Source organism: Macrobrachium nipponense, chromosome 12, assembly GCF_015104395.2.
Source record: "Macrobrachium nipponense isolate FS-2020 chromosome 12, ASM1510439v2, whole genome shotgun sequence".
Taxonomy (NCBI): Eukaryota; Metazoa; Arthropoda; class Malacostraca; order Decapoda; family Palaemonidae; genus Macrobrachium; species Macrobrachium nipponense.
Genome location: NC_087205.1, coordinates 53,367,069 through 53,385,409, shown reverse-complemented (window position 1 = coordinate 53,385,409; position 18,341 = coordinate 53,367,069). Strand labels below are relative to the sequence as shown.

The following is an 18,341-nucleotide window of genomic DNA, read 5'->3' as shown; positions in this document are numbered from 1 at the left end:
AATATAAGTTACTTTCAAAATTTGGAATACTTTATTTAATGGACAAGGTAATCATCAGGAAATTACAATTCTGCATTGAAACAAAACCAAGACCATATATACCTCACCACTTTTGATTGAAAAAATGTGGGCACACAAACAAACGAAATATGTAATACTGAGAGCAAATGTGCAAATTTCAGATCTGGCAGTCTTCCAAGACTGGAATCATGGGACACTACTTTGTGCTAACTGCAGTCAACACCATCATACTAGATTCAAAGAGTATCCCTTCTATACTCACAACACCAAACTAAAGATGTTACAAGGAAGAACAGGTGTGTCCATGAGGGAGGCAAAATTAGAAATAAAAGTAAGGAGAAAGAGCAAAGTATGGAGCAATACAATCAATCAGTATTATCATGAAAAATATTATACAGGCTAAAAGTTCAGTATGAAAAAACTCAGCTTGAGACGAATTCTTCACGTCTCTACAATCTGAGGTTTCTGGAAATCATAAAAAATAAAAAGAAATGAAGAGATGGATATGATAGGAAATGGTAATGAAATATCTGAAGATTGTCTCTTGATAATGCCGAGTATCACCCTAACCTGATGATGTTATGTATTGGAATGTAAGTGGTATTCAGTCCAGAATCTCCACACAGGGTTAGTGCACTTCATGTGGGTGCAATTTAGACACTATACTCTGTTTTTTCCATCTGTCCATCCGCCTATGGTGGTCACGCATGGTAACACTCCGTCCTGGGCTTCAAATAGTTACACTATGTCTAAGTTTTAGGTAAATAAAAGGATATCTGGGAATACATTTGCAACTGAAATAGTTTTGATAATTCACTGTATGCGAATTACACCGTTAATATTCGAAATTGGATATTATTTAAAGCCCGGGACACAGTGTTACCATGTGCAAACACCACAGGCGGATTGACACATGGAAAAAAAAACAGAGTATAGTCAAGTGTTTCCAGCATCCCTCTACATTTGCCGAAAGACCTTACTGAGGGACTGTACTAAAAAGATACTGCTAGTAAATATGACATTGATGGAGGAGCCATTCAAGAGGGTAGCTGACTGAACGGTAGTAGAGGTGTAGCAGGATAGGATTCCCCGAGGAATGCTCAGTAATGAAGGTGTTCAGTTTTACTGCTGAGATGACAGAGAGTTGAGCTGTCTGGTAAGCATCAACCAGCTGGTTGGAACTCCGTATAACCCAAGATGCAACAGAATGTGCTAAAGGATCAATGGTGTCCTTAAATCTATGCTCAGAGGATGTGCCACGAAAAACTGAAGAATTGAGACCAATGTCTATGAACGATAAAAAAAGAAAAAAAATTAGTGTAACAGACTCACCAGCTACAGCGAGATAGTGGATAAAATAAACTAAATATCAACACTCCTTACATTGAGCATGTTTTTCAAAACGAACATGCACCTTAACATTGATCTGAGTCTAACAAATTTTTTCTGTAGGCAAACCTTTTATGAAAATATCAGCTAACATGTCAGTTGGACAGTAACTAGATCACGAACTCGATGATATTTTATACTTACATGCTTAGACTTAGGATGGTCCTTGGAAGTCTTAGTAAGATATATTGCAGACTGAATAGCTTCATATATTAATATTGGACATCTATTATCAAAATGTAATTCATTAAAAAGTGACTCTAGCCAAACTGCCTCTTGAGCAGCGCTATAGCAGAGTCCAGCTATAGCTTTGCAGCCAAGCCGGCCTACTGATTACGTTACAACCATTCTTTGAGGATGATTGGTTGGAAATAGTTTCGAAAAGTTGGTTAAACTTTGGTTTTTTCATATTCATTTATTTTGCAATGGTTGTTTTTCCGAACTAAAATACGTTGTGTGGAAGCATTACATTATCCCCTGAAATAAACACTTCCTTTGTAAGTGTAATATTTTCATGAACACAAAATATTGTCATGAATGTTGACGTCTTAAAGGTATATTGACATATATTTGTGTATCTTTTTCAAAAGCGTTTGCCTCTATCTTAATGATGGTGCACTGTTTGTTGTTTATGCTTAACACGTTGCTGGAACTCATTCTCGAAACCGTTATATAGCTAACTTCATCCATGGCTCATTTTTATCGTCATGTAAACTTTGTATTCTACTTTCTTACAGAGAATAAAAGCCAGCCGATAAATTAAGATATCATCTTTGATTCTAAACCAACAAAGTTTAACACATCTGTCTTGACAAACGTCATGTAATGAGGAAAATGGTTTAAATACGCTGATACCACATCTCTATGAGAAGGATGAAGGGAAAACCGTGGTAATTGCTGTAGACAAGATACAGAATTATCGAGTCCTTTATATTTTGGCTGAGACCAACTATAAGAGAATTCTTTGAGATTCGTTGGTCTGTCTTATGGAGCCCTTGGGAAACAATAAGAGTAACTCCTTTGATGACTAACAGCAACTATCAAAAAATATTTTTTCCTATATCAAAACTTATTTATTATTATGGTCCAGGTTGAATTTGTACCAGTGAACTATTTTTAAAAGACTTTTGTTTATCTGTTTTACAGGGCTGGTTATACTACTGAAACATGAAGTGCTACATTGGAACTTGTTTGATCTTGTCTGCTGTCCTTATTATTGGTAAGTTTTCTCTTTCTCTGATGTCACGACGTAGTTTATCACACATAGCTTACAAAATATGAGGCCCCTGGGTTCGATTCAGGGCAATAAAGGAATGACAGACTTAAAAGCCTTCAATTTAACCTAATGGATTTTTGTTGTTGACATTTGGTTGAGCACATGATGTATGACAAACATTGTTGAAACTCAGCCGGTGGTTCGATAGAGTGCATAAACAAATTATGATAGACGTAGTCATTCAAGCTATAGATCATCAGACATGGGAAAAACATTAAACATGAGAACTGTCTGACGTGATGTAGGAAATGACCAGAAGTAACTGTGAAGATGATAATGTTCATGAGGAAAAGACACGATGCGTTAGGAATAATCGTAAGATATTTAAAGATGACAATTTTTTGTGGGGGTGAGGATGGGGCGGTAGGAGAAGGTATAGTTAATATTGCTGGTTTTAATATTAGTCATTCAAACTAATTTAAGCAAAGGTCTGTCTGAATACTATCATAATCCAACTGAAAGATAGTAGATCATCTCGGTTATGGCCAGCCTGTACAGGCAACATTAAACTTTAGAATTCTTTAAAAGCAAAATGAGGTCAGAAATGTAATAGAAGAAATATGTAAATTTCTTTGAAAAAATTATGGGTGCATCATTATTTATAGCTGCAAAAATTTAGCCAAATCTGCTTCGGTACTGTTGCTTGGTTAAAAGATGCCCTTAGAACTTTAATTCATGTGCGCTTTCATATATCACAGAACCAATAAGAAATTGAATTGCTTAACAGTGCTTGTAAGTAATTTCTTTTATTTTGATAGGACCCAATAAATAATTGCATGAAAGCAGTTTGTGAGGACTGGAATCAGTCCAGGAGAAAGCTCTAACTAACTTTATTGAACAGAGACAGCTGTATTTGAGGCAGTAGTGTGGACGTAAACGTAGCGTCCATCATGCACGCACATACAAAAGGGGGTTGTAGGCCGTGGTTGTATGGTGCTTGGTCCCCATTAGGCATGCCAGGGGGTCCACAGTTCTGAGGTGAAGGCGGTTCCCCGGTCTGTAGGGATGTTGTCTGGCACTTCAAAGCGGCTGATCCAGCTGGATAGGAGGGCTTTGGCGCAGGCGTCTGCTGTGGCTTCTAACATCGGGGTTGCTTCTGGCCACCTGGTGGACCGGTCGATCACCGTCAGGAGGTATCTGTCACTGTTGGATGGGCAAAGGGGCTCGACGACGTCAACGCGGATATACTTGAATCTCTGCCTGGGTTGAGGGAAGGAGCCTATTCCCAATTCGGAATGCCTTCCTGTCTTGCTGCTCTGGCACGCGATGCAGTTCCTGGCCCACTCCCGGGAGTCCCTCTTGATGTTGTGCCAAATGCCAAATGAACCTTTTTGTCATGAGTCTGGTTGTCATGCTTGGCGATGGGTGCAAGAGACCGTGGATCACATTGAATACCTGGTTCTTCCTGGAGGTGGGTATCAGGGGGCGTGGGCGGCCAATGCTGGTGTCACAGAGGAGCGTTGTCTTGGAAGGGCTGAAGGGAATATCCTCCCATCAGAGGTTGGTGATGGTGGTCTGGTAGGCTGGTACATTGGGGTTGGAGGCTTGCTCACGTGGCAGGTCCTCGTAGTCCACACCGAGGTGCAAGGAGTTTATCTCGATCCTCGAGAGGGCGTCGGCTATGGGGCTCCTTTCACCGGGGATGTACTTGATGGAGTACCCAAATTCAGAGATTGCTGCGAGGTGACATTGCTGTTTTGCAGACCAAGCGTCGTTCGCCTTGTTGAAGGCGTGGACCAGTGGCTGGTGGTCTGCATTTATGGTGAATGAGATGCCTTCCAGGAGGTACTTGAAGTGGGGGACGGCCTGGTAGACAGTGAGGAGCTTAGGGTCGAAGGTGCTGTAGTGGGTCTCGGTGGGTTTCAGCCTCCTGCCGAAGAAGGTTAGTGGTGTGGGGACCCTGTTAACCACCTGATCCAGGACAGCAGCGCATGCGGTGTTGCTGACATTGTTGGTTTAGTGTCAGGTGTGCATTGGGGTCCTGGCTCTGCTGAGGGACGACTTGGTGCGGTCGAAGGCACACTGTTGGACTTCTCACCACGTCAGCTTCTTTGGGTTGCCCTTCAGGACCTTGGGTTAAGGACACATGGTGCAGGCGATGTCCGGAATGAATCTTCTGTAGTAATTCACCATCCCGATGAACTCTTGGAGGGCTGGGGGGCCTTAACTGTCGTCAGCATCAGAAACTTCCTCACTGCAGCCACTTTCAATGCCATGGGACGTACCCCTGCTGGGGTGATCTAGTGGCCAAGGAAATCCACCTTCTCTGCACCGAAGGTGCACTTGTCAAAATGGACAACAAGCCCATCCTCCTGCAGGTGCTTCAGGATGGCCTGGACGTGGTTCAGGTGCTCCTCCGGTGATCAGGAAAATATGAGGATGTTATTCACATAGGAGATGCAAAAGGGTAGGTTGTCGAAGATGCCAAAAGGTGCTGAAAGGTGGCTCTGGCGTTCTGCAGGCCGAAGGTGGAGAAGGTGAACACGAAGGACCCGAAGGGCATGATGATTGCCGTCTTTGGGATACCATTGTGATGGACGGGAACCTGAAAGAAGGAATTTAAGAAGTTGATTTTAGAGAAGATCTTTGCTCCGTGGTGAGGCCCAGTGAAGTCCTGCATGTTCGGCAGGGGTTAACTGTCGGGCGTGCTGATGAGGTTCAGGTGGCAGTAGTCACCGCAGGGCCTCCACGTACCGTCAGCCTACTTCACCATGTGGAGAAGGGACGCCCACGGGCTCACAGCCTTCCTGCAGATGCCCATCTGCTCCATTTCCGTGAACGCATTCTTGGGTTCCTGAAGGAGCTTTGGCAGGAGGCAGCAGAACTTGGTGTGTGTTGGGGGGCCCTTGTTGTCGATGTAATGGTATACACTGTGCTTGGGCATGGCCCCTGCCACCTGACAAAGTTTGGATCGGAAGATGTCCGGGAACTCTTGTAGGAGGGAGGTGTACCTGTGGGGAAAAACCGAGGAGATGGTGGGCGCCCTGGGTCCTGTGGTGAGTGGGCGAGAGAGGCAGGTCTCGGTGTCGAGGAGGTGTTGGGGGTCTACATCCACTAAGAGTCCATGGTGGGCTAGGAAGTCCACCCCTAGGAGAAGGATTCGTAGGTCGGCAATGACGAAGGGCTAGGTGTAGGTCCGGCCCAGGAATGCGATGGTCTGGGTCCTTGTGCCATAGGAGTGGATGGGGGTTCCTTTGGTGGCTACAAGAGTGATTGGGGAGTTGGGGGCGTGGCTACGGTCCTCTGCCAATGGAGGGAACACTGACTGCATGGCACCAGTGTTGACCAACATCCTGTGGCTGGAGATGTTGTCCTCAATGTAAAATCCTCTGGGGCGAGACTTCATTACTGCTGCTGCCAGGAATTGGGGGTGGCGTTTGGTGCTACTTCCGTCATTTTTTTGGAGGCACGAAGGAGCAGAGGTGCTCACATTTCCTCGGCTTATTGGTGAACTTCTGGTGAAAGCGGCACCAGCTGTTGTCCTTGCGGGGTTGCGAGTTTCTCCTTCTCTGGAAGGCTGCGCTGATGCCTGCCTCCTCAGGTTCCTTCTGCTTCAGGCTCTTGACTGATGGTGGGGTGGAGAGTTTTGCAGCCTGGGTGGAGGTGAACAGGCCAAAGGCCCACTCCACCAGGCTCTCCATGTCCTGGTCTTCCGCATCGGGGATCTGGCTGCTTAACTGGGGCGCGAATTGGTAGAGGAAGAGCTGTCTAAGGAGGTTTACCTCCTTTCTGCATCCTTGGAGCTTGTGCCAGGCTAGCCTTGGGTCTGCTGTGGTCATGGGGTTGACCAGCAGGTTGAAGATGTGGGTGGCTCTCTTGGGGACCGGGATGGAGAAGGCCTGGATGAGGTGGGTCTTAAGGCCTTCGTAGGGCAGCGCTCTGGGCTGGCTGGCCATCCAGGGGGCGAGGCGGTTGAACATGTCCTCCCGGAAGGATGCAGTGATGAGGCCCGCCTTGGTTCCTTCCCTGGTGATCCTGTGGAGCCAGTGCTGGATCTCTGCGTGGCGTAGCCAGACTGCGATGTTCTGACTGGAGAAGGGAGGCAGTTTGACAGAGTGGGGCTCTGTCGGCAAGGTGGCGATGAGCAACGAAGTCGATCGGGGCGTGGGTCGGGGTGTCGGGGAACCACCTTGGGAGAGCATGGATCGTGCCGTGGGTTGGGGCATTGAAGAACCAGAAGGAACGGCGATGGACAGCTTCCAGTTTTGAGCTGAGTTCTCCATTTCTGCCTGCTCACTCTTACAGTCGACAGGCGTCGTAAATGGCAGGCCAAACCGTGAGATAAACACCAAAACACTCCTGTAGAGGACATGCCGTTTTGAGTTCGCTTATGGCGTTGTGGTCAACTGTGGATAGGAGCACCAGAGAAACTAGACTGAGCATCGTATGGGTTAAAGGTTTTCAGGGGTAGGTGGCCTGAGCTGCTACCTTCCTAAACTGGGAAGTCGCCAGTTGTGCAAACTGGAATCAGGCAAGGAGAAAGCTCTAACTTTATTGAACGGAGACGGCTGTATATGAGGTAGCAGTGCAGACAGAAATGTAGTGTCCATCACGCATGCACATACAAAAGGGATGGAGCCCCCGCTGCGATTGTGTTTCTTCGCAGCTGAAAATATACATATATCTTCGTGCAGAGAGTACATTTTTACATGATATATATATTGGCGGATAGGCTGTAAAATGCTCTGCATTTTAGTATATGGTATAAAAGTATGTACAGAGGGAGGACAGACATTTGGCAAAATGCCGTCCATACAAGTTAATGCCCAGTATGTCTATAGTAACCTCAAAATGCAGAACTTTAAAATCTTGAAAAGTATTGTTGTATGAAACCTTGAAAAAACTACATTACTTTGGAACAAAGTTGGATAGAACCCAAGTAACTACGAATTATAATTTATAGTCGTTTCTTATAGCATAGCAAACTGCAAACCCCTAACACAAAATACCCTAAAGCTACGAAAATTAAAATCTGAAGATAAAATCGCCATTAACCAGAATATGCTAGATAACGAAGGATACTTTGATAAGCCCACTTTCGTGTTAGCCATCATTATCTCTTTTCATATCTTTTCCCTTCTTTATATTTATCATCTTTAAGTTGAATTTATGTGAACGATAAAAGGAAGATTAACCATCTAAGACACCTGTAAAAGTACTCCCATAAATATTCTTTTATTAAGACTAGGCTGTACACAGGTCAGATGTAGCAGAAAGCATCAGAAGAAATTACAGCTAAAATAGACATATTGCAAGAAACCTGAAAAGTGTTTCAACATATCTGTCGTTAGAATTGTCACTTAATGAAACTGAATTAATTAAAGGTACCTCGCTAAAATCTTAGTTCAAAACCTAAATATCCATTTGCCGAAAAAAACTAGAGACAAAAGAATTCTTAACTGATGTTAAAAGAAATTCTTAAATTTACATATCAGGTGATCATGTCACTCATTCTTACTACAGGTGAACAGATTGTAGAATTTAGGCCAAAGGCCAAGTGCAGGGACCTATAAGTCATTCAGCATTTAGGGAAATTGACAGTAAGAATGTTTGAAAGGAGGAAAACCTCACAGTTGCACTATGAAACCATTGTTAGAAAGGGTGGAAAGTCAGATGGAAGAAAGAGAATATGGACGGAGGCACAGTAAAAGGAAAGAAATAGATTGTTTTTAGCTTAGGTTTAAGACAAGTCTTTGTTTGCTTTTTAAACCTTGTTGTCCAGCTAATGACTAACGTGCTTGCAAAAGTTAGGCTATATGAGTAATACTGATGTGAATTTTCCTAAAACCACAGGGTCAGCGCTGAAATGCTACAAATGTGATGGAAGCTGTACGATTGTGGACTGTGAAGGCAGTTGTATGAATATTACCACAACGCAAGGTGAGTTTCTTTATGAACTGTTGCCTACTTACATATAATTAAAAAAAAAAAATTCTCATACCATCCTCTCAGCAAAGCTAGTTCCTTCTTGCCCTTGATAGATGGCTCATGATACCGAAAGAGCTGCAGGTTCTAGTTAATCACATATATTGTGCACTGTGTATTAAAGGAATTGCCTTTATGTATGTCTAAATCTCTCTCTCTCTCTCTCTCTCTCTCTCTCTCTCTCTCTCTCTCTCTCTCTCTCTCTCTCTCTCTCTCTCTCAGACCAATCTCTTGTGGGATAATTTTCCTAGCTCTGCCTAGAACACATGGATTGCCTCTAGCCTTAGTGCATTTAAAGAAGGTTAAAAGTTATGTACAAAGTTGGTGTTAATAATTATAAACATTGATATAGTCTTTCCTCCTAACCCATCAAAGGAGCTCACCAATTTACCTTTTCGAGATATTTTCAATTTGGAATGGGGCTACTTTTTAATAAGTTTTAAGTGTGCAAAATATTATCATTCTTGAGATTAAATACTGTACTAAAATTCCTAACTTTATATTTTATTCTTTTACAGGCAATAATTTGTTGACCCAGCAGAGAGATTGTTGGCCAACAAAAGAAGAGAATAAATGTTCGAAAAGCGAAATTCGTGGAATTTTTATGCATACTTGTTATTGCAATACTAACGAATGCAATGCTGGTTCTGCTGCAAGTTTGTTTAAATTACTGCTTGTTGTGCCTTTCATTATTCAGAGTGTTTTATTTTTATAGTAGTCAAGAGGTTAAATCTGTGTTGTGAGCCTACAACCCCTGGTAACTACTGGATATGTTTGCACATTCATTGGGAGCAAGCAATACTATTTGAAGATTATGTTAACAATAAACGCCGGTCTTTCAAATCCTGAAACATTTATTAATTGTAAAATAAATTGCTTCATGTTTATTCTAAGCTTATGTGCCAATTCTTATATTCTTATATTGTTTTTATAGTTGCTTCTCATCAACTTCCACATCCTTTAAATTTATTCTTTCAAGCCTTATTTCTCCCAATTACATTTTCATTTCTATCTTCTTTGAGGGTTTTATGCCTTAAAAACATCACACTACCATTCATTCACTAGGCTTTACTGAGTTGTATAGTTGGCGAATGACCAATTGGCGTAGTTTCATAATTCATTGTTCGTTAGGGAAATATTGCCATATGTAGGTGCCAGATTATTTACTTTTCAATAAATATTTCGTTTCAAAGATGTTTCACTTGAAATAAATTAGAATTTAGTAGATTTATTTAACATATCAAAGATAACTATTCTGCAAAGTAAGGAAAATATACACCGACGGGTCCACGAATTCTAATTTTATTCTCACGTAAAGCAACGTGGCAGCAATGGCATGTGGCAACGCTTTGCTCCCGCTAAAGTTTTGACCCAATGTATCGGCTCAGCATTGGGGTTGCCGTCAGTTCATCACCTATAGCCGATACATAATACATTAAGCCTTTTAATATTCTTTAATAGCAAAGGGCAATTCAACTAATTTTGTCCTTGATCAAAAAAATAATTTGCATGATATTTTGTAGGCCTAAACTTGACCTCAGATTTTAACACCAGTTGTGGTAAAATTATAATCTTCATTGCTCCAAATGGTCCATTGAACATAATTTTCTTTAAGATGGCAACAAAGGTATGAATTGTTGGCACTGGAAATTAATTACAAAATAAGAAATCAATTTGTGTTTACCTTAAATCTCGCTGGTATTCGCCTAACGCAAAGAGACAAGGACTAATCTAGCATTCTTATATAACTCCTCCATACACATTTGGCCAAACATGCAAATTAGCTTATATATGATTTATTGGAAGGAGACCCTCTTTCAAACAAGTCTTATTGAAAGATATTGCTGCATCAGTTGCATTTAACTTGTAAATAGTCTTCTCTATTTTTCTAATAATTGCTTTCAAATCTGCTATTAGTGGGGCAGATAACAGAAAAATCGTGCAAATGATGATACAAGCATCAAATTTGGCACAAGTGTCCTCCAAGGTATATTAATCAAATCTGCCCGATTGGTCAATTGAAATTCCAAGATGGTAGCCACTTTCAAGATGGCCGCCAAAATAACCACCTGAAGTAGATATTTTGCTTGGCAATATTTGTAGTTGTCTGATTTGTATGATCTAAGTGTGGATTCCTATGTTTTGAAGCCTGCTGAAATATATTTTCTTGTTTAAAAAGTACTCTGAGACATATTTCTCAAGATGACCACCAAGATGTTTGTCTTTCTTTACATAAGTTTTTCCTGGCTAGTACATTTTCAAAGTTATGCATACTGTGCTGCTGTTTCTCAATCTGCTACTGCTCACATATGCAGCTGCAGAGTGATGTGCAGGGAAGTTCTGCCTGAGAGCACTTGCATCTTCCTTTGCAAACCTTCTTACAGGAGCACTTTGTCAATTCTTGACAGCTTGCTGCAATTGGTGGTAGCGTTGTCCAATGTATCTGCCATGCTTCTCCTTTCTGTGTCCACCCCCATTCATCTGGACTACTCATATGTGGATTACAGTGGGTTGCCTGGCCCCAGATGATCCTAGCCTGGTAGGCTGCACGCTTTGCATGTTCTTTGAGGGCTGCCTGTGTTGGTGGAATTGAGTTGTACGGCCTCTGCTCGTGGGCAAATAGATTTAGTCTTGCTTTGTCCACACCAGTAGCTGCACTTGATCTATCGTACATGAGGACAACGAATCTTTCCAGCCTCTGCGTGTCAAGATCACGAATCAATGTTGGATGCTGGCTGAGATTGATGAATCTTTCAGTAATATCATCAAATACTTTCCAAGTCTGCCTAGCAGATTTCTTCGCTTTCTTACGGAAGGCAGGCACGATGTCACATCCAATGAATGCATGAAAGTAGGGGATCCCTCTAGCTTTCTCAAGCCCATTTGCAGAAACTACCTCATGGACTGGAATCCATTGCATATGGGCTCCTTGGCCAAAGGCAATCCACATTTCCTGAAGACCTAGAGTCTGGAAAGATGGCAGTACAGATATTGCTATGCCTAGCACATCTGTGTTATTAGCCTTCATGATTATAGACTTGCTCCTGTCAGTCGTTGCATCCCTAGCATGAACAAATATTCGACTGCCGCTTCTTCATGACAACATGGGGACACAGCATCCAGAGACTTCACTGTGTTGCTAATGGCATCCTCTCCTTTTGTGACGATGACTGTGCTTGTCGTTTCTGCTTCACACATCTTTTCGGCTAGGAAGTGAAACAGTTCAGTCTTGTTGCTGAGGTCATGAAGGAAGCTTTGCCAGTTTCCTGGTGTCTTGCTTGTTCCTGTCACTCTTCTTCTGGTTCCCTCCCCCCTTTTTGACCTCGTCTCTGATTTCAGACTTGATTTTTTGTATACATGAAAGACTATGTCCTCCCGCTTGTACCGAGCACCATAGGATTCCATCCTACGGGATGGTGTCTTCTTTGGCATAGTCATTAAATGTCTTTGATGTACGTGGAGGTGAGGCACTGATAAGTGCTGAGCCGTCAATGATGATTGTATCTCCCTTTGGTTCTCCCACTGGGACATTCACTTGCGCTTCAAGAATTTCAACCAGCTGTGACTTCCGACACATATGAAGCTTGCTACTGTCACTGAGAGATGCAGGGTATGACTGATTCTCGTGCTTGAAGAATTCTTGCATGTCACACTGTCTGTTCTGGCAGTCATCTTTTAGGACTTTTTCCTTAGAAATTCCGTCAGCCTGTTCTTGTTTGAAGAATGTAATAGGGTTCTTCTTGATTGGATGATAGAAAAGACTTTCAGCTTCATCCTCTAGGCCTTTCATAAATGATAGGAACTGCTCTTTGCCTCGCCAGTAATGTGTAGCTACCATTTCAGCTACAGTTGGGTCTGCAATGTTCTTTGTATCTAACACCATCTGGTCTGCTGATTCTTCTTGGAATAGGTTCTCCATCTCCTGCATCACGACAGAGAGTGATTTCACCTTTTCAAAGAAAGATTTCTGGGCACTCAGTGTCAGCTTGTGGTGTCTGCTGCTGTATGTGGCATCCTTCATACCAGACATGGCCTCGTATCCAGCTAGTAGACAACTAACTTCAGGTCCAGCGACCATCCACCAACTAAGTGCTGTCGGGTCTTCTGTCAACCCAATTGCTCCTCCACCTTTGATCACTGCATTATTGTGCTTGTGCACTTGATCAATCGCCATGCCAGAGAATTCTCTTCTTGGCTTGTAGATGACGAAGTTACCAATGTAAAACTCCTTGGCCATGTCTGGATGTTGTTGTTCGAGTGACATCATATCTCGGAGGTGAATAGTGATCCACCGGGCATAGTTAACATTGTTATTTGTAAAGACGTAAGGCACCAGTTCTGAAAGTGCTTCACGCTACAAGTTGAAGTCTCCTTCTCTGAATGAGTGGATGAGGATGAATATCATGAGTTCCATGTCCAGCACCAGACTCAAGAATTGGAACTGTGGACTCTTTTCCGTTTTTCACACCAATCCTCAAAGGTTATTTCTGATGTGCTAGACTCTCTAGAACAGAAATCATGATATGCCTACTTCATCAGTTTGTACAAGCTGTATGCTGTAATCTGGTGTGCTTATCTTGTCTTTGCGACACTGGATGCAGACAGGTAAGACTCAGATGTACCAGATAAGGCCACCCCTGCTTCCACAATGGCACTGGTCACCCACTGTCTCGTAGTAATGTTCATATCAGTCTCAGTGAAGCCCTTTCTATATGAAGGCCTCCTAACATGACAACGAACATGTCCTCTCCATATTCTTGCCACTTCCACTGTTTTTGTTTCTCCAGAGCATACAACGGTTGGTCAGCAACAATTACAGGTGTCTGCTGTGGGTTAAAAAAGGCCACTGTATCATGGACCTTTACCCTGGCATGCTTGATAGTTGCAACAGCGTGTGCCTGGTCTCGCCACATACACATCACTGCCGATATGCTCACTTTAAATGGACGGCTTCTTTTCTGTGTTGCATGATATGCTGACTGCATCAGCCACATTCTCAGTGAGGAAGACTTCTTCCAACCAAGGTTATTCTTCTTTCAAGTGTGACCTGATCGACTCTGGTGCTGGTAAGGATTGGCTAGCAACTGGAGGAGGATTGGGGATTTTGGTGATGTATTCTGGTCAAATATTGGTGTATGCTTCTGGAAGCTCTGGAACTTTTTTAACCTTCATTTTTGACTCTATATCTAGTTTGAGTGGCTCAAGTTCATCACCAGGATTTCCTGTGTTTGGATGCTAGAAAATGGACACACTTGTACCGTGTAAAGATGTTTCAGCTGTGGTCGCAGTTGGATTATGATATATGTTGTCAACTGCTCCAGTTGTGAACAAATTCTTTCTCAAGTCTGGGGGACAGATTACTCCATCTTCCACATACTTTGCAACAACTGTGCTGAGATTTCTAGGACTCGGTCATATGATATGCTGAGCCCATTCTCATGGAGCATTTCAATTATTTGTCTCTTCCTCATCTTGGCAAACACATACAGGCCCATGTAGACTGCAAAATGTGGCTCCCGGTCCATGGAATGCCTGTGGACATCTGTTCCTTCCTTGTATTTGGAGAAGCAGTTGTACTGTAGAAGTTGTGATGTAGCAAAGTCTGATTTTCATGCTCCATGATAGAGTTGGGACTTGATGTCTGCACCATGTTCGATCATGCATACAAACTGAAGCAGTGATGGTGGCACAGCCTGTTCTAATTCTTTTGTCATGAAAATAGCTGCTGAAATTCGACTTCTGACAGAACATGTCTTAGATGGATCGCTTCACCATAACAGGATGCTTCTGATAGGATTGAACCTACATCAGTTTCAACAGTCAACAACTTCTCGTCCTTGGCGATTAGCTTGTAGCTTTGGAATGTGGAAAAGCAGTTGATCCTTGAGTCGAGTAGGATGAACATCAGGCGAGTCAACACCAAGCTGTTCCAGAGAAAGCAAATGGATATGCATCCTTCCAGTGTTCCTGTGCTTTTTCTCACTCCCACATCTTTAGGTATGCCTGTTCTTGGTTATACAATGCCACCAACCAGCCAGGGTGATATTTCACTTCTTGGGCTACGACATCTCCTGCACTTAGTTTGGCAAGAAGTTTTGTATCACTGAGTGTTTTAGGACATTCATTTATTCTTCTATTCACTTGCATTGTCATTGCTCCTCCAGGCTCCCCTCCTTCAGTTTTGCAGAAGAAGCATTCTTTTGTTTTAGTTTCTTGGAGCTTTCGTGGAATCTTACTTCTACTGCCCTCATCGCTAGAATCTACATGACTTGCTCTTTTTTCAGCTTGGCGTAACTTTGTGTTGTTGAACAGAAGCCTGCAACTCTCATGATATTGTGCCTTATTTTTTCTCAACATTTCCTCTATCCCAGAATGTTTGTCAAGTCTTGCAGGGTCTAGCTTGATTGGTAGCACACTGAGTGAGTGAAACAGAGGAATATTCTTTGCCAGGTTTGTATGTCCATCATCCCCTCTTCTGGCAGGATTTGCCTGGGGAGATTTTAGATCTTCTTTCTTAACCTCCTGACATAGGCAACACTTGGTCCAGTCTGTTTTCCATGATCGTCCAGTAGAGTTCGCATCCATGATTACGATGACATTCAGGGTCGAGAGTTTATCCTTTTACCACCCTGTACATTTAATAGCATAACAGGCTTCTTATGTCCTGCAATATACAATTGGTACTTTCCTGTATGGGATACAACTAGGTTCTTGCACTGTGCCATACACCTAATCCGATTGTTCATCCAGTGTCATAAATCCTGTGCAATCTGTACACCATCCAGATAACTAAAACCCTGTTATCCTTGGTTTGGCTCTCCCGCACTGGCACATCCTGTCCATTCAGGTGCGGCTGCCTAACTGATTTGGGATTGATTAGTCAGCATTTGGTATACTAGTATGTTGTTGCAGAATGATGCCAACATAAATTTCCTACTTAGCTGACAATGAACCCCAAGCTGAGTTTCACAGCAGTGATGTCACCAATGTGCCTTGGTAGTGCCTGAAAATCACTCCTTTAATAAAGTGCCTTAACCATGTTATAAACTATAAAATACACATCAGCAGGCTTAAAAACATAGGAATCCACACTTAGATCATGCAATTCGGACAACTAAAAATATTTTTTAAGCAAAAAATCAACTTTGGGTGGTTATTTTGGCGGCCATCTTGAAAAATGGCAGCCATTTTGGATTTTCAATTGGCCAATAGGGCAGATTTTATTAGTATCCCTTGAAGAACAATTGTGCCAAATTTTATGCTTGTATCATCATTTGCACGATTCTTCTAAAAACATTACTCTTATCTGCTCCACTATATTACAACTGGCGAGTATTGTGCCAATATGATTCATCAGAAGGAGTCAATTTCAATACCAAGAGAAACGGCCACTAAATCGACTTATAGTTTGACCTATTTGTTTATCTATTTACTGTGATAAATAAATTTGTACATGAAATTGACTCCTCCTGATGAATCATATCGGCGCAATACTCGCCAGTTGTAATAGCAGAGAGAAAACAATTATTAGACAAATAAAGAAGACTATTTACAAGTTAAATGCAGCTGATGCAGCAATATGTTTCAGTAAGACTTATATAAGATACTTAGATAGTTCGATGTCTTCATGAAGATAGATACAGGAAGTGATTACATAATATATAACGAATAAGGAATGGTACTGCTCTCCATTATCATGCTCCATGAACGTCCCCTCAAAGTGCCATGTGTGCTAAGAAGCTGGGGACATAATGCTGACGTTAAGGCAGGAATCAAGTAGAGGGAAAATCTTGTCAAATTTGTGAAATATGGGTAAAAGAATATTATTTAATTTAAAAAGATAATAATTAGTAATTATTAATTAGTAACTCGCAATAAATCTACAGTAAAATTAATGACTGGGAAATTAACTCTTTTCTTTTAATGGAAATGTAAATTAACTGTCCTTTTATGGCATTCTTGGGCTAAACAACTCTATGTAAAAGTAAAGAAGGGGGGACCAGGGTAAACACAGGGTTTATCTTCAACTTTCCTGCATATAACACGTTTTCTAATGACATTGTGTACTGCCTGCCTTCCCTTGGAGATCCAAAGTTGTCGACGATAGTAGCAAGAGTTTCCTGTACTCAACCATGTAAATTTTACCTGTGCCTTTAGAATGAAAAGGTTAGTTATATGTTCTCCTGGTGGTACTAGTACAGGGTATTTGGAATTCACAGCAACCTAACCATGCTGGAGGTGACCACTTGATTTCATCAGTCTAATGGATGGATCAAACTATAGACCTAAGTCCTTAACAAATCAGAACAGCTGAGAGACAAGCTATGTGGTTTCTGCAAAAGATCATATAAGTTCTTAAATTCAGTAGGAGTGAGATTCTCAGAATAGAAGAGCCAAGTAAAAGTTTTTTTAAACCTAGTAATTTGATAATATCTCAGCCGATAAACAATTGGGTGATATCTTGAGTAACAATTTTTTTTCAACAACTGAAATACAAATTTCAATATCATGAAATTCTCCAAAGAAGACCATTCTTTAACTTCAAACAAACATTCAACCTTAACTGAATCAATTTTCTCTCTGCTGTTATCTCATAATCTACAACTTCATCCTTTTGGCTTAGCCAAAACTTTCACATGGTAGCCAAGCAGGACCCTTAAACCATAAATAATTTTTTTAACTTCAATTCACGAGTCACTCAGCACGATTTTCTCCAGTAGACACATGAAATATTTGATAATTGGCTGACACTTCTGTGTTCTCAGCCACCCTGTTCTTGACATAAGTAATTTTAGAATTATTGTTTCTGACCCACTGAATAGCAGCCTCATTATCAGACCAAATTACAGTTCTTGAAATATTGATATCACTTAAAACTTCATGAATGTAGTTCGATAATTAAGTTCCTAACCAAATTGATGTTAGTTCCAATTGTGGAAGAGTTTTTTGTTTTAAGGGGGGCAACCTTAGCTTTTGCCATAACAAAGTTACTTTCTCCTTACAAATTCTTTACCTAATGGATCATTCCAGGAGACATTAGTCCTCCAAGCAGCTTGAATAAGGATTTTACCCCTTATGATTACTGGACAAAGGAGTCCTAGTGAATCAAAAACATTTGAGACCAAACTAAGGAAATTATGATTTGTGATTACTCCAGGTACAACTATTTTAGCCGACTTCAGACTAAGCATATCTGAGTTGACATACCAAGTCAATCCAAGAACTGAAGTAGTGGTAGTGTAAAGCATGTAAAGGCAGAAGTCTATAAGATTAGTTATGCAGGAAATATATTAGCTAGGAAACTATACTAGTAGAGTTTTGGTAGAGTTTTGGTAGATGAAGGCGAAAGAGAAGCAGAACAGAAACCCAAACCAGGATGTTTGTGATATGAGACTCATGAAACGCAGAAAGGGACATAACAAAAATCGATGATGCAAGCTGTTTTGATCTGAGAGCAGCGAATAACAAGTAGGTCGGTAACGGACTGCCCACAGTACTCCCTGATTTGTTAGATGTCATCGCTGGAAGTAGTAGGCGTTGAAGATTATCCAATTATGAAGAATTAGGGTGGTTTCCAGTAGAAAAAGAGGTGGAGCTAGAAATCAGAAATGAGTCAAGAGTTCAGTTGGAAAGAGAGAAAGTTCAGGTAACTACTCACTTCTGGACCCATAACTTGTGTCGGTTTATACTCCGTTTACCCTGTGTCATTTGTGTGTGATAGGACAGTGAA

General features: G+C 41.7%; 1 protein-coding gene across 7 annotated transcripts in view; it reads left to right on the top strand.

Annotated features, from left to right (window-relative positions):
• The window catches only part of LOC135224540 (uncharacterized), a 19,169-nt gene extending 8,885 nt beyond the window's left edge, over positions 1-10,284 (top strand). For 4 of the 7 annotated variants that reach the window (XM_064263613.1, XM_064263615.1, XM_064263617.1 and 1 more), the window contains 3 exons: positions 2,557-2,629; positions 8,480-8,566; positions 9,130-10,284. In XM_064263613.1, the coding sequence (XP_064119683.1) occupies positions 2,578-2,629; positions 8,480-8,566; positions 9,130-9,326 (336 nt within the window). In that variant the 5' untranslated portion in view covers positions 2,557-2,577 and the 3' untranslated portion in view covers positions 9,327-10,284. Of the gene's footprint in view, positions 1-182; positions 318-2,556; positions 2,630-8,479; positions 8,567-9,129 lie in introns of all 7 variants that reach the window. The other 3 variants (XM_064263618.1, XM_064263619.1, XM_064263620.1) reach the window with 1 other exon arrangement.
• Positions 10,285-18,341: the final 8,057 nt, after the last annotated feature.